This window comes from Erithacus rubecula, assembly GCF_903797595.1.
Source record: "Erithacus rubecula genome assembly, chromosome: 2".
NCBI classification, from domain to species: domain Eukaryota; kingdom Metazoa; phylum Chordata; class Aves; order Passeriformes; family Muscicapidae; genus Erithacus; species Erithacus rubecula.
The window spans coordinates 35,136,670-35,158,193 of record NC_136685.1 but is presented as its reverse complement, the minus strand read 5'-3'; the positions used below and the strand labels follow the sequence as shown (position 1 = coordinate 35,158,193).

Here is a 21,524-nt window from a genome sequence, read left to right as displayed (position 1 = left end):
TGCAGGTGTGTTTGCTCAAGCTATGCCTTTCCTGACACCAAGGGTCAAGCAGCCTGCTTGAAGAGCCAGGCTGCATGTTTCCAGCAGAGGTGTGAAATTATTCAAACAACTGCCTAGCTGGCCTCCCTGTGCTGTGGGAATGGCATTCAAATCATTTTCATGCATTTGTGTGTGTGTGTGTGTATCTTGCATGTTCAGGTACTGTGTTTTGCCTCTTTTATGTGACAACTTGAGTTCATGTCCCCTGCCTGTGACATTTGTTGGGTGGTGAGCTCTAGCAGCCATGGCACAAATGGTTTCGGAGAGAAGTTATCCTTTCATTTCCAGGATTGTTAAGGGAACGACAAGAGAATGATCTGGGACTGAAGAGCAAGCTGTCAATTTCCATACAGTTCTCCCAAGAGAGGGAGAAAAAAGAGGGGCCCTCTCTAAAACTAGAGATGGGCTAGTGATAGCTGCAGTGAGAACTGGCTAACCATGACCAAATAAAACTGTCTGTGTGAAGTCACTAGTTTGAGGGTAGACTTACAGAGATGTGTTATGGAGCCCAGGAAGTGGAAAAGACTGGATGTTTATTCACAGAGTTGCATTAGGAATCTGCATGATCTAAAGAACATCTGGGTGAAATCACATATTGGGTTCCTCTAATAATGCAGAAAAACTCCACTGAGAGCTTGTGCTTCAGTGTGGGGAGCAATGAGTGCAACTTTGGGGAGTTCCAATGCTGAGAGCACCTAATTCAGAACCGTGTTGGCCTAGTTATGGAATAGGGATGAAAATAATACATCATTTATTCTGTCATTTATTCTGTCCCTCAGTCTTTATTCCAGCTACATCCCAGGCTTTATTTTTCAGACAGATGTGGATGCTTCCTTTAGCTGCTTAGCTTTAGAAGAGGACTGAAGGACCTGGGGAACCTCTGGTGTTCACACTGGGCCAGTGATTCTGAGAGGACAGTTCTTCATCCTCATGTTGTCAGCAGGGAATGATGCAGAAGAGAGAGGAGTCTCTGTGGGAGGCTGTCTGGGATGCTGTGCAGGAAATCTCATTTGGGAAGTCCTACAGCAGCTCTGTTTGGCTGTAGCTGGGTTACTTAGGGAAGTCCTCTCTTTACAGGGGGCAGAGAACAGCAGGGACCAGGGACCATCCATTCCCACCCCTGTGTGCTGCTTGCTCAGCATGAGGCAGCACAGAGGGCAGAGGTTGGCCTTTTGAGGTTTGATAATTAATTAGCTGTCATAATTACCTAATTGTGTGGAAATATGCTGCTGCAAAAATGAGCCTGGAAGAGTGAAATTAGAAGGTTACAGGGAGCTGGTGGTTTCCTAGAAAGAAAAGTATGTGAATATGTGCAGGAGACCATGGATGAGAGGAGGGACACATGGGGCAAATACAGCTGTTGGAGGCTGCCTGGGTGTGCTGCTGGCAGGCAGACATCTGGCTCTGAGACAGTGATGGGAAAAGTTTGCTCCACTCCTGGTTTTGCTACTGGTTTCCTCTGGGGAAGGCTTTCTGAACTGTGCTGAGCAAGTTTTCTCTCTGGGACTGCTGATAAGGCTTTTTTTTTTTTTTTTTTTTTTCAACCCAGGGTATTTTGATTAGGACTGTTAAGCATTAAAAATGTGGGGAGGAGATTAATGCTCCGTGAGGTTGCACTGCACCATCCTGAACAAACCAAGGGTAAACAGATCACACCAGTGCTTTGGTAGAGATTGTGTTTAAAAATTGATCTTCTGAAGGTTGTTACCAATACAAGAACAGACTTTGCAGCCTCATTAAATAATACTGTATTAATACAGTGACTTGGGGTATGTATCCTGCAATGCTGCAAGATCTGCTGCTGTGGAAACCTCAGTAAAGGATATCTCAAACCAGACAGCAGAAAATACATAACAGCAGCAGGAAGTTCTTGTGTAAGTTGCTCTACCTCTTCTTAGCAGTTTGGCTGTGATTAAAAGAGCAGGAGAGACTCACAGCTGTCTGGAATGGCCAGCTTTCTGTTCTTCACCTCTCTGCAAGCTGCATGGGAATCTTTCTCCATTCCTGAAATTGTTGCTTTGCCCTTCCTGTCCTGATGACTTCACAGACGGGTCCCTTTCCCCCTCCATATCAGAACACACAGTGTTTTCTGGGCTTCTATTCAAAAAGCACCTGATAAGATATCAGGGGGTGACATGCTTGCCCTTCTGGAGAGTGGCCATGCAGGTTCTCCTGCTGCAGGTCAGCTTTCATTGGGGTGGGATGGCCTGACAGGAATGAGCCTGGTGGACTCTGACTGTCAGTTATCTCACAGGGCTGCTCAGTCTCCCTGGAATTTGGACCTAGTTGGTCTTAATTTGGCTCCCAGAGTGCTGTTGCTGCCAGAATTAATGTCACAAACCATCATTTGCTGGGGCATTGATTGTGCGAGAAGTAGGTTAAAGATTTGTCTCTGCTTTTTTCATGCATTTCCCAGAGAGAGATGCCATTCAGGAGCACATGGCCAAAGTTGTTTGGTGCCAGCAGTGGGGTGCTAGGGCTCAGCATGATGCCATGTGTGTGAAGGTGACCCCACCTTGTGATGAGCTTCTGTTTTATTGAGGATGCAGTCACAACTGTCAGAGGAGGTGGCAGTCCTTGGAACACTCCTTGCTAAATCTTCTCCAGGATGTCCTTGCTTATTGCTTCCCTTCCTGGAGCCACCAAGACTCTTCTGTGATCTCCCTTTGTTAAGGCTTCCTGACAGAAGCAGCAAGTGCAATGTAGGGTGTACCCATGGTACAGAGTTGCAGTAGATGGGCTGTTACTTGAGCTATTGGGACTTCACAGAAATATTTCATAGTTTGTGTTGCTCTTTTCACTCAGCTCTCTCAGGCCTCCCCAGGTTGTGAAAAATCAATTACTGAGATACAATACTAGAGAGAAGACTTAAAGCTCAGTGCTTACAGGCAGGTTCTGACAATCCTGCTTAAAATAGCAACAACAAAACAATAAGCCCTGAAATAATGAATTGTTGAGAAGGAAGTAGTCTGTCAATCTGTTAACCTACTTAGGAACAGAAACTTATGCACTACCTACTTTTCTTGATATTCCTTTTCTTCAGCAAGTACTTAAGGGTTTTTATCTGCTAGAAAATTTGTAAAAAACATTGTACTACTAAACCAGTTAAAAAGAAATCTCTGCTCAGTCTAATTTGATCAGTGAGTTTTCTGAGAGAAAAATAAACAAAGGTAAGAGGAGATAAGAGGTGGAGTTTTCCAAGAACTATTACTATCTAGAGAATTGCATTCAATGTCTTTTCATCTGTATTTCAAAAGAATTTCCCGCCTGGGTTAGTGACTCACTTTTCAAAGGAAATTTTTGTAAAGGGAAAACTAATGCAATTAGACCTTTGAGGATATTGTAGGTAAATAACTTTCAGCAAGAGTCTAAACCCCTCCATATTAAGTGATAGGCAGCCACCCTTTCTCTGTTCATCTGGTGCTTAGCAAAGTACTGCAAGTCAGAGTCCCAGAAAAGTGGAGTAAACCCAAGCTGCTCTACCAGAAATGTACTGTAACTATGCTGAGTTACCTAATCTGAGACTGCTTCACTACTAAATATTCCTACTCAGTGAAGAATGGTACGTGGAAAGAAGGGCAACCAAGAAAAATACATGGGAAGGTTTTAACTTGCTATGGTATGTGATACCTCCCCAGAATTTGATGATCAGTCACCCCAGCTTTCCTGGTTTTACTAGGCTTGCAAATCTGAAAATGAGAAAAATTTGTCTCCAGATTTTCTGGTAGATGTTCTGCTGACTAGGATGGCATCAGCAGGGCACTGAGAATTGTTTCTCAATGTCTGTTTAAGTGGTGTCTTGTCAAACATGGGTCTTGTAAGATAAACTTCAGTTTTGTTTTCTTTCCTCTCTTCAGTAGGAGTGGTCTCCATACTGGTAACAAAGAATTGCTGGATTACAACACTGAGAGTTTGAAATTCCAGGAGGGTCATTTTAAACACTGTATTATTTCTTGGAGCCCTACAACCAATTCTTTAATACCCTGATCTGAAGACCTTTCACGAGCTCTTGAAGTTCTTAAGCTGCAAAAGCAGCTCTTTCAAGAGAAATACCTGATCTTCCATTCTTAAGTGCACCTGTGGCTTCTGTCTGTGTTTCTGTGCTCTCCCTGATCTCAGAGAAGCCTGTTAAAGGGCAGGAGTATCACACTGTTGTGCCCTTTGAAGGGCTGGAAGCTGGGGACCCTGCAAGCAGTGAATGGGAAGAGGTCAGCTCAGCATTCTAAGCACCATCAGTGTGTGTTCTTAATAAAAGTCCAAGCCATGGGCTGAGGGGTGAGAACCTCATCCGCATCTCCTGACTGCTGGGTTGAAGCACTCAGCCATGGGATTAGCCTGGTCCCCATTTCTTTGAGGCAGGTGGCAAATCAAAGGGTTATTCAGCCTGCCTCCACTAGGTTCACAGCTGTGCCCTCTCAGGCAGCATTTGCTGACCCAAACCCCTCTCATGGCCCTCACAAGGTGAGGCTGGAGCTGACCCCACACCACTGTGGGACCATCAGTTGTGTCAGAGGGAACACACTGTCTGCAGTGGAACCTGCTGATCTGAAGGGTAGCCATTTAGACCCTTTTTTGTTTTGTTTTGTTGACACAGTGGTAGATCTTCACTGCCTGGGCTCATCATTCCCCTTTTGCAGTCCTCTGCCAACTTGGTGTAGTTGACACCTGGAAAAAGGTGTTTTGAAAGCTCCACCTGTGCCAGTAGACAGCAGGATGAGAAAATGCACCCTTACACAAAGTATGGCCCATTAGTTTTGTGCTTCTTAGGTAGCCTCTGTCCAGGTGAAATCAGGACAGGAATGAGTCCCTAGTCTGTAGGACCACAGGTGGTTCCTGGAATTAATTTCTTCCTGAGTGTTTATGGAAGACAGACTTGCATACTAAGGAAGATACTTGGTAACACAGCATTAATGTCTTGGGTTTTTTGTGTGAAGCCAAGTACCCATTTCTGCATTAAAAAAAGGCATTAATGGGATTGAACCCCTGTGCTGGATTGCTTGGTTGGGTTCTGTGAGCCTTCTAAGGAGTCTGCAAGTTTAAATGTCAGAAGCTTTCAGGATTTGAGGGCACTAAAGCAACAGGTTTTTTCTTACAGCTCTGGAGCAAATGGCCAACTGATACAATGAGTTCCCCCTTCTATGCCCACTACATAATGATTGCATTTTCTTATGGATAATATATTTGTCCTTTTAGTTACTGTGATGTTAAAGTGAGACTTGTGAAGTTCATTGCCTTTACTAGCACTTGGCTAGGGGGAGATGATGTCTTAATTGAGATATAAAGAAAGCATGAAATAGCTAAGGTTACCCATAGGATAAAGAAATTCCCAAGAGTTGACATTTATATTTTAATGTGAGTGAATATAGGTCTTCAGTCTTTTCCTTTGTTCCAGATGAAAAAGAGAGAGGGGAGAGGTGCAGCAGTAACTAGCACAGCAGATGAGCAGAACAGCAGTAACTGGCATATGATCCAAGCTGGCACTAACTAGTGAAGCTTGAAGGAATTAATTGGTTATATATGGACCTTGCATGTGCTAAGTCACTGTCCCTGTCTGTCTACATCACTGCACTGACCTAGCTCTCAAAGCATTGACATTTACATTGGCATCCTAATGCTAATAAGGGGGTCAAAATGGCACAAAATCCTAACCAGTTTTCCTTTTTCCCCAGGGTGGATTGGCTGTCCTCAGCCAGAGTTGGGGCAATAGAGTCTGCAGTGGTGGTAGAAGGTGCCAGTTTATTTGTTGTGTGGTGGAAAGCAGGCTTGTGCTGCTGGTGTAAAAATGCAGGGAAAGAGTAATTGTGCTGACAAGACAAGATTGTGGAGCTCTGTGAGGTTAGCTGTGGCTGGAGTAACTCCTGGAGGGAGCAGGAATCCCACTTACATTTTTAATTTGAAATAGTTTGAACTAAAAAATCATAGATAATTAGAACAAAAGCTTTATGAGAAAGCATACTTGTTGGGTTTTTTCTTTCATACCTTAGAAAGGATTGACTGTCTTTCTCAGACACCTCAGGTAAGGTTTCTCTCACCTCCCATAGATACTGTAAGGTGCAGAATCTTTGCTGAGTCTTTAAGTCCACTCCTCCTGGCTGCAGAAGGAAGGAGAAGCCGTGCAGCATTGCCATCTGAAGGGACCAGGACATTAGGTAGTCCCAACCCATCATTTCAGGCAGCTCTGGGTGAGTCAGATGAATCCCACGCACTGCACAGTTGCAGGCTCTAGCAAAATGAGTCACCACTCTGTTATGATAAATAGCAGCTGAGAGTCTTGCCCTGTGCAGATGTAAAACACTTTAGCCTCTCACTGCAGCAACACCCCGGTGCAGTTATTCACTGAGTCCGTGCCAAAAGCTTGGTGGGTTGGTTGTTTTCTTTTTTTTTCAGTTGACAGCTGATTTCGAAGAGGGAGACAGGCAATAAAAATGCTGTGAATGGTGAAGGAAATGAGTCTGACTCACTTCCACTTTCCCTTTCACATTTTTAATCCTGTGCAGTGCTGCCTGTGACAAGAGTGGGATTATGCTGGGATTACTGATAGCAGTCTCTGATCTGCTGTGTAGATGGTTTTATTTTCAATCCTTTTTTTTTTTTTAATGAATCTGTTTTTTATTTATTTTCTCATTTCCCTTTAGCAACTTCTACCTGACGTATTTAAATTGCTTCTCTTTCATTCCCATTCCATTTGCAAACACATTTTCTCCTTGCAAGTAAATATGTTTTGGAAGGGAGAGGTAGGGAGAAATAAAATTAACATTGCTTTCCGTTTTGGTCTCAAGAAAATAAGAAAAGCTGTGAACATGAAAGGGCTGGTTTTGCAGTGAAACTGTGGTGTCTTTCAGAGGAAAGCACTGGATGTTTTCATTTTCAGACCCTGGTTGATGCTTGAGAGAAAAAAAGGTGACACTGAGTTTATGTTGACCATCCAAAGGCCCAGGAGGGGAAATCAAACAGGTTTCATGTCATTTACTGGCAGTCTGTAAACAAGGTAGTTCACATCACTGTGCCTAAGGTCAGCCTTTGTGTGTACAAGCAAGAATTTGGGAGGGTTTGGGCAGCATTTGGCATTCCTTGCTGCTTTCAATTGACCTGTCAAGTAGTGTGTTATGAAGCAGTGCCTGGAAACGTGGGGCAGAGGGGCATGAATGAACATTCAGGGCATGAAGCCATCTGGAAGAATGTGGTAGGTGTTTGCACAGAACTTCATGTACCCCAGGCTTGGCGATGCAATGGTAGAAGGGTACAAGAAAACACACAAGAACACCCATAAACAAGGTGAAGAGCTGGTTATTGGCAGGTTCAGGTGCCTGGTGAGGGTGTCAGTGCCAGAGGCCACCACTGTGTGTTGGTGTACCTGTGTCCTCAGCAAACTGTTCTGCTTGAACAACTCGGCTCTCTGAAGAAGATAACTTAGTCTGTGTTGTTACTTTCTTTATTTCCAAATAATTTTTAAGTGCATCATTTGAAGACAATGCATGTTTCAAATATTAAAGGAATGTTTTCAGCCCATGTCTTTCGTTTGGCTGGAGCAACTTACCTTCTTTGATAGCCTGTGTGCAGTATCGTTTCCTTGTTCCAGAGGTTCAGTTGTACCAAATAGGGACAGAAACATAAATACTTACTGCCATCTTTTGGGCAATGTGGGTATGACTCAGAAAAAAAAGAAGGGGTCAATCGAATTACTCTGCATCTCCTTCAGTTTTGTCAGCTGATTCTTATTTGACCACCAAATACAACAGTTGGCCAAGGAACATCAGGTTCTTTGACAGTTATCAGTCTGAGGCTCTAAGTGACACAAGGTTTCTAAGGAGAGGTGCTTACTTTGATTTGAGCAAGCTGATAGATTTTGGGCAAAAAACCTAAAAGGCTTTGAGCATATCCACCATTCTCCAAGTTTTCACACAGTGGGTGTTCATTGTTTCAGACTGCTGGGAGCTTTGTGTTTTGCTCTGCTTTAATGCATAATTGCTGGGATTCTTGAAGTCAGACCCTGAGCTTTTCAAGAAATACAATTTCAGTGCTTCTTAATCTGCAAGAATATTAGAATGCCAACATATATAGGTTTATTTTTAAATGTATATAATTTAGCAGGATAGAATATGTTGCATCTCACTCTTCTGGCCCTTTCTTCTTACACAGCATACTGCTCAGTTGAAATGCTGATTAGATGACCTTTCCTAATTGCAGTGCAGTATTTTTCATCCACTTGAGGTGTCAGGTTGTATTTTTAACCTCATACTTAATCAAACTTTCAGTCCTGCAGTCCAAGCAGAGACATGTTTCCTGCTGTGGTAATAGCCCCTTCCTTGAAACTAGTTTGAATTTAATAGCAGCAAGGTACTTCACTCTTTCCAAAAGGCCGTGTCTCTTAGTGGACAGAGCCTTCTTTTAATGCAATAAGATCATTTATTAAGGCTTTGTAGAAAGATGAAATTTTTATCTGGGATTATTCATATGTGTTGCTGACTTAAGTACGATTATCATCTTGTCCATACCATCTGGACCTCCACAGCGTGCCACAAGGGAAGAACTTGCTCAATGTAAAACTTGGATTGTTCTTTGTTGAGGGGGTGGCAGCAAAGATAATCGTCCTTCCGCTCACTGTTGTTCAGCTTGCATTGAGCAGGCAAAGTATGACTCTTGCTCTTGTCTTGTGCTTGTTTGTTTTAGGTGAAACTTCCTTTTCCTGTTGATCAAATCACAGATCTTCCAAGGAATGATTTCCAGATGATGATAAAGATGCACAAGCTAACCTCAGAGCAGCTCGAGTTCATCCACGATGTCCGCCGGCGCAGCAAGAACCGGATTGCAGCGCAGCGCTGCCGCAAGAGGAAACTGGACTGCATTCAGAACCTCGAATGTGAAATCCGCAAGTTGGTGAGTTCCCTGCCCCAGCCTGCAGGGCTCCAACAGCAATTCCAGTCCAGTCTTCAGTGGGATCACTCAGTTTGTATATTCAGCAGAATACCCAGTAGACAGTGCCACCACATTTTAATGTAGGGGAGTGAGGTGACTGGAGCGAGGCCAAGCGGCTGCTCAGAAAATTCCTCTCACTTTCAGTCATGGTACACCGCAGGTGGGGTTTGTTGTGCTTCATTTGCTTTGTTCTCTGCTCAAGCTGTAGGAATTAGTGTGAAAGAGTCAGGGATTTGTTGGAAGAAGCTGAGCTACCATCACCTCACAAATGGCAGAAAGCAGCGTGACTTTGGGTTACTCGCTGCCTGTGCCTGTCTGCTTCCCGTCTGTAACAGGGAGGTGGCACTGACCTCACAAGCTGGCTGGGAGGCTTCAGTCACCAAGGCTTGTGAATCCTTCAGATGCTGTGCTGCTGAAGCCCTGGGGGAAAAAAAAGCAAAATCAAAACATTGTTCAAAGTAGTGCTCCACTGATGCAAAACAAACAACACAGCAAAGATAAACAAAATAGTAAGCAACTGCTTCCTGCACTGAGTGTAATGCACAGTGTGTACAGGGTGAGTCAGAGGTTCTGCACAGTGAAAGAGTGGATGGATCCTCATCAGGCTCTCAGAAGAAGCAGATCCAATCTTAGCTGCACATGCCTGTCCCTCTGCACTGAGCTGGTGATGGGGAGGAGTTCCTGTCTCTCACTCTCTAGAGCCTCAGGAGCAGCACTCTGAGGGCTGGACTAGCAGTAGAGGGTGATTCACCCTTAAACCTGCAGCCTTCACTTGAAAATTAGTTGAGTTAATTGATTTAATGCAATCCTGTGACATTGCTGTTATTGTCTGATATAACAAAATGTAGACAGACAAAATAAAAATTTCAAGTCCTCTCCTCAGCACAAACATGCATCTCAGGGGAATGAATTAAAGGCATATGAGTGGCCTTGTGGGCTTGATCCCTGCTCAGTTTGAGGAATCAAAAACCATTTGTGGTGCAGGATTCTTCCCCAAAAAAGTTGATGTTTCTATGTAGCAAAGGGGACTTGAATATGTGGCAATATGCAGAGAGTGAACCAAGTAGGGAAGGCCTCCCACTGGACCTATTTGCAAACAGTGAGGGGCTGGTGGCTGAAGTAATGGCTGGATGCCTTCTTGAGCACAGTTTCCACAAAATTATGGAGTTTTTGGCGGTTGGAGGACCAGCAGAACTGCCACCTTGTACTTTCAGAATGCAGACTTTGGCCTCTTTAGGAGACTGATTGGGAAAAATCCCTTGTGAGGCAGTACTGAAGGGCAGAGGAGTCCAGGAAAGCTGGACATTCTTCAAGAAGTAAATCTTGCAGGCACAGGAGCAGGCTGATCCCATGTGCCAAAATGTGAGACACTGGAGAAGACCAGCCTGACGGAACAGAGTTTTGGCTGGAACTCAAGGCAAAAATGAGTTTATTATCTTTGGAAGAAGGGGCAGCAACTCAGGAGGACTACAAGGATATAATGAAGTTATGCAGGGACAAAATTAGAAGGGTAAAGTCCCACTAGAACTTAACTTGGCTACTGCTGTAAATGACAATAAAAAATGTTTTAGAAACAGACAAGCAACAAAAGGAAGGCCAAGAAGAATCTCCATACTTTATTGAATGCAGGAAAAACATACAAACAAAGAAGGAGGAAAAGGCTGAGGTACTTAATGCCTTCTTTGCCTCAGTCTTACTCAATAGTAAGACCAGTTGTTCTCTGGGTACCCAGCCCCCTGAACTGGAAGACAGGGACAGGGAAAAGAATAAACACACAACACTTGACCACTGGAAATTCATTTGTTGTCTTCTGTCCTTTCTGTGATCAGCAGTTTCCAGTCTTATGAATTACATAGTGGTGCTGTGGTTTAAGGGTTTTTCATTTGGCTGGGTGTTTTTTTATGAAAGATCCCTTTTCCCCCTGTAGTTACTTACTTTAAGTCGCCCATCTTCTTGACACAGATGGTTTCACAGCAGACAGTGAGTGAAATGCTTGTATCCTCAGAGTTTGATAGGTAATTTTTTTTTTGCCTGCTTTCACTCATTCATCTACCCACTCACATTCCCTTTTTTCCCTGCAAACTTGCAGCATATTCTCCTCCATAATTCATAATCTCAAGATGTACTTGAGCATCTGTTTATTTTTTTATTATTTTTATGCTTTCTTGATAGATTTATCAATATTTTAGCAGTTAGTTCTTTTCATGTGCACTGCTCTCTTTCGCATACACACAGCTGTATGTTTCCAGTGTGAGCTCTGGACCCAGGGCAATACTATCATCTGTCAACAACAACCCATAGTTGGATTATCTGAGTTGTGGAGTTTTCACACCTCAGATGCTGAGACATCTTGGTTTTAGCAGTGTTACTAGGTGAGATACGTGGCTGCGCTGCTTTTGGGGCCAGCTCAGCTCTGGAAATAGTTCTGGTACTCTACAGAATCTCATCTACTCTCTCTCTTGAGCTGTATGCCCACCTGCCTGAGACAGCAGGAGATGCAGGACCATCCCAGTCTACAGTCTACACTGTGTCAATACCCTTTATTTTGGAGGTGAAACCCTAGGCTGGGTTCGTAAAAATATCTGTATTACATCAAGCCCAAACTATTAAGCACCAGAACATAAGAAAACGAGCCATGGTGCAGACCACAGAGCACACTTAGATCCTCTCTTCTGAATAAACTCACCACTCTCAGTGGTAACAGAGCTCCAGGAGGTGCACCCAGCCTAAGCAGCCAACCTGACAGTTCAAGGGTGAACCAAACATCAGCAGCTTATCCTCACCTCAGGAATTAACCCGTTTTCTTGCTGATTAGATGGGAAATGTCGTGTCTCCCTCAAAATGTTTCGTTCAGTGTTCTTTTGTAGCAGCTGTCAGGCAGCCTTAGTTTATGAAGGGATCAGTTCTGTGGGAATAACTTGAGATTCTATCCTCTTCCAGTTCAAATGTTTTTCTCCAGATGTTTCCCAAACTGCTTTCCACACAGACCGTGGTGGTCAAACACTTGATGTCTTTCTGACTTTTGCTCTGGCCGTATGAAAACAGGCATGACGCGTTGGTGTTCTTGGGTGCTGCTGCATACAGTGCCCAAAGTGAGCAGGCAGTGGATGTCCCTTCCTCAGCCTAAGGCACCTTCTTTGTTTTTCAGGTGTGTGAGAAAGAGAAATTGCTCTCAGAAAGGAACCAGCTGAAAGCAAGCATGGGAGAGTTGTTAGACAACTTCTCGTGTCTTTCGCAAGAAGTGTGTAGAGACATGCAGAGCCCGGAACAGATCCAAGCTCTCCACCGATACTGCCCCGTTCTCAGACCCATGGATCTACAGCCGGTCACCACCATCAGCCCCGCCCCAGCTGGAGTGGAGCAGAGCCTGGTGACCTCCCAGTGCGTCGGGGAGAGCATGCAGTGCTGCTCAGAGCAAGGCTCAGTGCAGCTGGGAGCGTCCTGGCTGCCCAACAACATCTCGGAGAATTGTTCGGCGGGCGCGGGATTGGATGGAGCCGACGCAGGTACTTACCCCGAGAGAGAGCTTCCAGCAGAGCAGAGCAGCCAAACGGTCACGGTAGACTTCTGTCAGGAAATGACTGATAAATGTACAACAGATGAACAACCTAGGAAAGATTACACCTAGTGACTCGTAACCTTAACGTTACACCTGGTCAGGTGTTCTTCAGTCAGCCAGTGGCAGTGTTCATTTGTTGTCTAGAAGAACGTATTTGGTGCACACTACAGTGGTCTTAGCAGCAATACTGTTTTTAAGTATTCCCTCCTCTCTACAAGCAGGAGTTCTCTTCACAATGGTGCTATCCCTTGCTCAGGCAGGGAACGAAGCAGTGGCAACACTGTCTGTTTTTGTATGTTGATTTCAATCTTAACAGGGATGGACATAACACCTCTGAGGACCCAACCGCAGCTTTTTTCTCAGTGGCCCATGTCACAAAACCCTAACTCAGGAATTTCCTCTGAATGTTCAATTTTTCATTGAAGACAGCTTCTTTACACATCAAAGTTTTATAGCTAAACTGTACATATTATATATAATATATATAAAATATATATATCCATATGCAAGAGTCCCTGCATGCCTCAATTTTTCTCATCCTACAAACTGGAAGCTTTCATTTCTATTGTACAAACAAGTTCCAACATTCCTTTTTGTCTTTGATGCTAGAACTAGTTTGGTAACTTGTTACACGATAATTTTTTTCTCAGTTCGCAGTTCAGCAATAGCATTCAATTTGTACTTATTTATAAAACTTTAATGTCGGAAACTTATTTGAGATTTTATTATAGACAATTTTTTTGGCACAGCCATTCTGTGCCACTTGAGCAATGTGGAGTTATTTTATTTTCTTGCAGATACTGTACAGTAATGGTCAACTTTGCCACTTGCACTGAGTTTCTGGTCAAACCTCTTTTCATAAATGAAGTCATGACTTCAGAATAACTTGAGTATATGGTTTTCTTTGCTTTATGGCTTAAAGGAAATAGAAAATTTTTATCTAATAGACAAACACTCAGGAGCTCATTATGTAGTAAAAACGGTCTTGCCAAATACTGAATTCACTATACAATTTGTAAAGAGAATCTGCTTGAATTATTTTTATATTTAGACTTCTTTCTGTTTCACAAACCAAGTTTAAGTGCTGTTAATGATGCTTTTGGAGTCTTATAGGGGAAAGTATATTTCACTCTTTAGAGAAAAGTGTATTTGACAACTGGATCAATTCATCAAATGTTCCACGAAGTAAAGCAAACAGAGATCATGTCTATATACTTGGGGGCTTTTTCTCCAGCCCCACTCTGCATCCTTTACTCATGGAAGCAACTGCTGCTCCGGCTAGTCCCCAGAGCCTGACCTCAGCTGTCCTCAAACATTACCTGTTCTCCCCACCAGACCCTGCAGAGCTGCAGAGGTGGGTCTGGTGAAGTCAGTGACCCTGCCTAGGTAGGCAGGGCTGCAGGATCACACCTCTAGTTGTTGACTTTGGCTTCCTTACGGAAGTCCAGCTAAGCACTGTATCCTCTAAGAGCAAAACATACGTTTGCCAACCCCTGATCTGGTCACTTACCCATCAAATTGTTGCTTTCCAGGATCCTCTCATCCTGCAGCATTGCCCTTAGCACAAACTGCAGCTAAATGAGCGCTGTCTCAAAGGAGACTACTCAGTGAATTGGCTTAGTTGTAACTGTATTGGACTTGTATCTTAATGTTGACTCATGTTATGACTGTGTGAGACAGCAGCTTTCCAAGCATAACATCTGTATGTACAGTGTAGACAGAAGAACAACCTCCTAATACTTTTTTGATAATTATTACTATTCTAAGTGTACTGAGTTTTTATTTTGTGGTTCTTTGCCCTACGTGTGCCAGGTTGTGTGGCTTTATCGACGACAACTGTCATGTGCTTTATTGGCTGATATTGTTTGTTCTCGCTGAAAAAAAAATGACCAGCTGTTCACACCTGTTTAAAAAAAAAAAGTGTGGGGAAGCAGCTTCTCAGAAGCACTAAGTGATAATGTGGTCTTCTGTGCTAACGTTTACACTAGAGGTGTGAGCTGGTGGTTTTTTGAGGCACTCAAGTAGATCAGCATCTTGAACCCTGGAGGAGGAATCAGCTCCCTCTCTCCACTTTCTTCCATCTTCAGACTGTGCTCATGGACTGTCGCCCACTTGCCACAAAGTCTTGCTTTTATCCTCCTCATGCAAACTATTTGTAATTGTAGCCAAGCTACTGAGGAGGAAATGCATATAGCATGTGCCATGTTTGTTGAAAATACTTTTTTTTCCCCGCATGTACAAAGAAAAACTAGTATATAATGTAGGAGAATATTTATGTTTAAGTATTAATCATTACTGTACAAAATCCTTACCTTTATATGTTCAAAAATATACAAATGCCATAAACTCCTAGTTCACACGGTTGAAAAAGGGGGAGGAGTTGTCCTTTCTTTTTAAAAGAGCTTAACCTAAATATATCTGAACCCCCTCCCAACCATCCTTTGCAGGTAACTTCATTGAGAAGCTCTTTGGCGGGGGGTGGGGGGTGGGATTTGGTTTTCCTTTTAATTTGTTGACGTTGCAAAGCAGTTCTGTGCTTCGCAGAGAAGTTTTGTTTCTATGAGACCATGGTGAAAGCTAGAATTTAAAACTAAATGTGAATCACATTATAGAGTCATAGCTACTTGGTGGGGGGGGTGGGTTGGGGCGGGCTGGAGGGAAGGGTCAACTGACACAGTATTTTAAAGATGTTTTTCTGTTGCCTTTTTTATTTTTAAGTGACCTCCTATATATATGAATAGATAGAATGTTTTATGAGTATAAAACCAAGTTTTAACTTGCTTCCTGACATGAAGATTTACTCTACTAACAACTCATGTGCAACTGGTACTCTTGACCTCATTCCAATGGTTTAAAAAACCCACCCACACAACCCATTGCGCTGCAGCTCTTAGGTTTGACCTGGCCTCATACTGGTGCTGGGTCTCTTGATTTCCTCTACCTTGGGAACTGATATGTAAAACCACTGCTCAAATAAGTGTCTCTTCCTCAACCTTTCTCTCGTCTCTCTCTTTCCCTCCCCTGCAAGCTTTTCTGGATGTTTGATTTCATTCTTTCCCATTAGAAGTGGCTGATTTTGTGTCATTGCTTCCTATATTTACATGTATCATGGCTTTTCAGTGGGGTTTTTTTGGTGGTGGTGGTGGTTGTTTTTTGTTTCTATTTTGTTTTGAAGTTTTTTTTGCTATTTTGAACCATGTGGCTTTCAAAGCAGTTACTGGGCTAACATTAAAGGAAGATACTGGGAGAATTAGTTTCAGACCTGGACGTCAGTTTACATACCCAACCATTCTTGTCTCACGAGGTCAAACCAAATGACCACAAAATACCATTGGAAAGAGAAAAAAAAAATCTGACTGCAGAATTCTAAGACTTTGGCCAGTGGTCACTGTGATCTTAAGAATCTCTTTGCATTTGTCAAAGAGGATACATGCAGCATCTCTCCTGCTGGACGTTGCTTGGGAATGGCACGGTGAGACCCCATCTCCTGCTGAGCACTGCTCTGCTCCCGTGGGCATGTGAGTCCTTGGAGCTCTGTCCAGTCTGTATCTAGTCCTCCTTCTCCTCTGCTATTGCTATACTTGTATTGCCAGGAAACCTCATAAACCTCATTTCATTTAGGCTTGTTATGCTTTGTCAGGTGAATACTACACTATATAATGTGTTTGTTTCTCTGCGTTCTCTGGGGGTGCCTTGAACACAAAGCTCATTGCAAGCTGATTCTGGAACAAAAAGATAGTGAAAAAATAAATTTAAAAAAAGAAAAGAGTGAAAACAAAACAGAAAACAAGCAAAACAAAAGCAAAAATGTTGGCTGTGTTATCAGGAGATCCCAGTATTTATATCACTGACTTCCTAACGTGGTGACTCAGGCGTCAAGAGTTTGATGCTGCAGTATAAAACTATTATTTTATATATTGTACAAGTAATTTATTAAATGTCTTTCTAAGGGTATATGCTGCTTTTAAGATGCACTATATTTTTGGATCTAATCCCTGTATTACTTTTTTCCCAAGGAAGTAAAATGTGCTGCAAAGCAAGCCACAGTGATTAGTATGCTAACTGCTACTTCTCTTTAAAAAGGAGAGTGGGAACGAGATACGTAACTTTGCTAAGTGGATTAACTGCTGCCAGAGAAATGATTAATGCTGATACTGTGGTTGTTAATCTGGAGTGCCACACTTCATCATGTCTGTATCCTAAAGAGTGCTTAAATAGAAGTTGAAATGCCTAGATATATAGTTAATTTTTTTCATATGTGACTTCATGATTGCCTAGTAAATAAAACAAATCTGCATGCTGGAATCACTATAATCCTGTTATAAAATGAAAACTGATCCTCTAGGAGAAGGCATGGTGAAGCATTGCAATTCCAGAATCAACACCACATCCTCCCCTGTGTCTTATAATCCACTGCTGTGGTGGTGAAGAGCAAGCGAGGGATGCATTCACAGAATAGGAGACCCTCAGTGAATTTTGCAGTGAGATGAAGTGGACATTTGCCATGCTTCCACAGGCTCACATTTTGCTCCACTTCACATCCTCTACCATTGCAACAAGGAGTGCTGCTTCCACCTTTTTTTTTCCCTGATCTGAGATGCTTTTGAAGGTGCCTCTGGGTGAATGTTGTAGCTCATGGCTACAGCATTTTAAAAGTCTCTATTTTAGGGCTGCCTTGAGAAGTTTTAGCTCAGTATGAGCAGCGGCTTTGCATAAGGAGGGGATCTGCTAAGTATGGAGTAGTTTTATTTTTATCAGAAGTGAGGTGAAATTCAAACTATTAACATAAAGAATTTCTGCTCTCTTTCCTGTTAAAAATTTTCTCAACAGATTTTGACTTCATTTCAGTTTTGTCTCTGCCAACACAGTCCAAGTTAATTTTGCATCCATATATAAAATACGTGTATGTATGTATGCATACATCTGTAATTCTAGTCAGAGTGTGTGTGTTCGTGTATTTTCCTGTTTATAATACATATATGTATATTTATAATACTCCCTGGAGTATTTTATGACTCAGGCATCAGGTCTGATGCTGTAGAATATAATATATGTGTATATGCATATGTTCAAATACTGTGTGTATATTTAAAAGATCTATCGTTGGTGGTCTGTAGAATAATATTCCCTTTACTCTCAAAATTTTAATGGCATTACTTGCAAAGACTAAGTGTACAGTATTTTCCTACATTCCACCAAGATAGTTATTATTTATATCAAAGTCAATTATTGATAGGCATTTTAAGATATTACATGGATAATATTGCCATTTTTGCAAACAAAATCACTTTTTGGCAGGAAGGAATGCTAAACATATCCTTTTTATAAGCTTATTATCCCAACCAAACAACTGCTAAAAAGCCAGTTAGATGACTCCTGTTCTTGTGCAAACTTAAGTGACTGTGGGCAGAGCCCTTGCTGTAAGTGAAAATCACTGTGTGGTTCATGCAGTGCCACTGTTGTCCCTTTTGGCTAATTAAGGGCATGCAGAAAGAAACTAGCATCCCAAAATAGAAATGGGAACTGGCAGTGTTTGATCTCATTGATTGCTTAGACACAGAGATGGTCCCAGGCTAGGAACCCAACGACCCCCCCAGCTGTGGAGGGAGCCAGGCAGGGGCTGCAGTTCCCGGTGGGCTCATGCCTGCAGCCAGAGGAGCCCACGCTCTGGGATGTGGGCAGGGCAGAAAGGGAGCAGCTGCCCCGTGCTGGGGGCTGTGGCTGGCACCCCTGCCCAGGCTGGTGGCACCCTGCATCTGTGAGAATGGTGCACGGTTTCAGTCCTGTGCTCGCTGCTGCTTTGGCTCTGCCTGAAGCTCTCTGGATCCCTCAGACCAGCAGGAACGATACTAAACACTTGGGTGATATTCGGTGCGTGGTTGTTTACTCAAAGTTGCAAGCATCACCTTTGATTTCAAGGGTGAGAATGCCCTAAGAGTTTGTTCCAGAACCAGTTGGTTACAAGTGCACCTCTTATATATGCCTTACAAACTTCAGAGGCCATATTCAAAACAGGGTTTTATCAGTGTATGCAAGGGGGTGCATCCCCTCTTCTCTTCCTCCCCAGGTCAAACAGTATGGACAGTTTTCACACATATCTACCTGTATAACCCTCTGTACCTCTCATAACTGGTCAATGACTGTAACAGGTTACATCAGGTGTTTTTTCTACATACTTTTTACACAAATTCTATGCGATTAATGTAACTTAATTCAATGCATCATTTTATTGTACTAGTTCTTAAGCTTGTCTTTATTTTTTTTTCTAGGTGACTGTGGTTTCTTGTGATTTTTATTGTATAAATAAATGAGGTGGCTGTTGATGCTTACTCTCTGTTACTAAGAATTTTTACCTTTTTGGAAGAAAGCATTGCTATGAACTAATGAATTTAAAATGTCATTTACTCATTGTAAATACAGTATTGTGCAAAAAAACAAAAATGAAAAAAAACCACCCAACCCTTTTCATTCATTTGAATTGCTAGTGTTAACTGAATTTTGTCTAGACACCATTTCTGTTGATGAAATAAAGACATATCATTATGTATTGTAAATCGTCTCGACTCTGAAATCAATATTGCAGGGCTTGGTTAACATGCAGGTTTAGGTGAGATATAGGAGGTGGATTGGATGCAGTTGTTACTGCCAGGTAAATCTCTGGACTGATGAAGAGACTTCTACTCACGTGGTCCCACTGCTAATTCTAGCACTCTTTGATCCAGGGATCCAGTTACCTTTGATCTGCAGGAACAGCCCAGGGTGTTCCGTTGCAAACATGAAATAAGGTTTTTTTGGAAGATCAAATAAGCTGTATCTATACCCATTCCCCTAGTGCATGACTTAAGGCAATTCTGCTCAGTCTTTGTTTTGGTCTTCTAAAGCTCCAGTGTACTTGTTGGAGGGTAAGGGAAGAGGCCGGGGTTTGTTTCCCCTTTAAGGAAAACCTGAGAGAAACTGAGAGAGGTTTCTGTAGAAACAAAACTTAGCTGAAAAATCTCTGTAGTGTTCCCTTTGAAGGAGGAAACTCATGCCATGGAACATTAGCAGGAAAGCCAGAAAGGAAAGAAGAAATTACAACAGCTTTAGATGCTATTTACCATAAGCAGGACATGGGGTCTAGCGGTGAGGTGTTTGTGCTGTGGGAGCCCCACATCAACCACCTCTCTCCTGGTGTCAGCAGCTTGGCAGGAGGAGACCCAGGGAGGGGGGAATGCCGTGACCAGTTGTCCTACCCTGGCCCACACACTTCCTGGGATGATACTCTGGAGTGGGGAAGAGGGCAGGCTGCTAGAGGGAGGTCCCCAGGCTTTTTTGTCACTAGATGGAAGACTACAGATCGCATTTCCTTGGTCACCAACCTTAGAGATGCAAGTTGCATTCTCCTCCATTTGCAGCAGTAAAAATTTCCTGCTATGTTTCAATCAAAATTCTCATGGAAGAAAATCAAGTGTTACTTTCCAGTTTCATTACTCAATTTTCCAAATCTTCCTGTTGAGAATATATGAGGAAGGCTTCCCACCTCATCAAATCTGTCAGAAGATGTTGCATCCACCATATCTACACAGCCTGGGAGTAGACCAAGTACATTAGCAAAGCTTTTTCTCCATCCCTCTGTTCTTGCTGGCATGTAATGGCTACTCTTTCAAGTTGTTGTTGTTGTTTTTTGGTTTTTTGTCTTAAAATGCTGAACAAATGCACAGCTAAATTGTCAATGAGTTTCTAGAGAGGCATAATATGAATGTAAATCATGCTCTTGAACAAACACTGCAATCTTTATGCTTGAGTTATTTTCCTGCAGTCCTGCTTTCTGCTAGCCCTGCCTTAGAGTTGGCAAGTCATGGACGATTTTTATGCTTAGGGAAAGCTGCATAGCAAACAAACTTGTTCCAAGCATCGCTCCCTGCTGAGGTGATAGCAAATTTGAACGGTGATTAGCTTGACAAATAAAAGCAGCTTGATGGAGCCAGAAATGGGATCAGGGACAGTCAGAAGAAGGTGCTTTATTTTCCAGTGGTACAGCAGTGGAAGAGCTGCTTTCTTGGGCTGCTTCCTTGGGCTGCATACAACCCAGAAAGCCAACCCTCCTAAGCTAGGCTGTACTAGAAAACTGAAATGAGCTCTTTTTGGCCTTGCTTATCTTTTGGTTCTTCTGTATGAATGAATGAGACTGTGAAGCAAATAAGATTTTCATCACCACAATGTGATCTCATACAGCAAACTGGAAAGGATAGATGTTTTGCACTTCAATTGTCTGATACCTCTCAGTTTCAAATTTAAATCCAAAAGCATCAGCTATGAGGAGGCTACATTAGCATGGAAAGACTCTGTCAGAGTTTGAGGATTGCATTAGCACAGGCAGACAAGCAGCAGATATTCTTCAGCTGTTTTTTTTCTCTCGTGAATTTTCTGTCCTTTCAGATTCCATGAGTGTTTCTTCTGTCTTTTTATTCATCAGCTGCTGAAGAGATAGAGGTCACGTAGCCTTCCAGGTTACTTTCAAATCAAACTATTCCTTTCTTGTTGGTGCCTTGGGTCTTACACTACCTTGAAGTTCTATGGATCAGGCTGGCTTCTGATATGAACACCACTAGCATGCACAACAGGTTGTACATCCCAAAGTGCTCCCCAAAGACACAAGGCTCTATCTGCAGTGGCAGCACACACACTGACAAGATCCAGCTCAGTCTACGTGAGAGAAATCTTGAGTCGTGAAGCGAGCTACCCATTAACACCAGCAGTCAGAGTACAGTACAGCTGGGATTGGCATGAAATGGAGGAATAAACTGTTTGCTTTTTAAACTGTATCATCAATTTAGCATTGTAACAGTGGGAGAGGAAGGCAGTTTGTGCTCAGTCCCTTAGATTATTTCTTCTCCTTAGAATGTTCTTACTTTTTCATAATGGATGATAGTTCTAGGAGCATGCTCTGAAAGATAATAAGAGAAAGTACAAAACTGAATTGCTTAAAGGAGAAAAAAAAAATGCTATCATAGTAATTAACCCCAGCACA

At 42.7% G+C, this 21,524-nt stretch overlaps 1 protein-coding gene across 5 annotated transcripts in view; it reads left to right on the top strand.

Annotated features, from left to right (window-relative positions):
• BACH2 (BTB domain and CNC homolog 2) overlaps nucleotides 1-19,068 on the top strand; it is a 184,092-nt gene extending 165,024 nt beyond the window's left edge. For all 5 annotated transcript variants that reach the window (XM_079297488.1, XM_079297491.1, XM_079297489.1 and 2 more), the window contains 2 exons: nucleotides 8,710-8,916; nucleotides 12,104-19,068. In XM_079297488.1, the coding sequence (XP_079153614.1) occupies nucleotides 8,710-8,916; nucleotides 12,104-12,583 (687 nt within the window). In that variant the 3' untranslated portion in view covers nucleotides 12,584-19,068. The remainder of the gene's footprint in view (nucleotides 1-8,709; nucleotides 8,917-12,103) is intronic.
• Nucleotides 19,069-21,524: the final 2,456 nt, after the last annotated feature.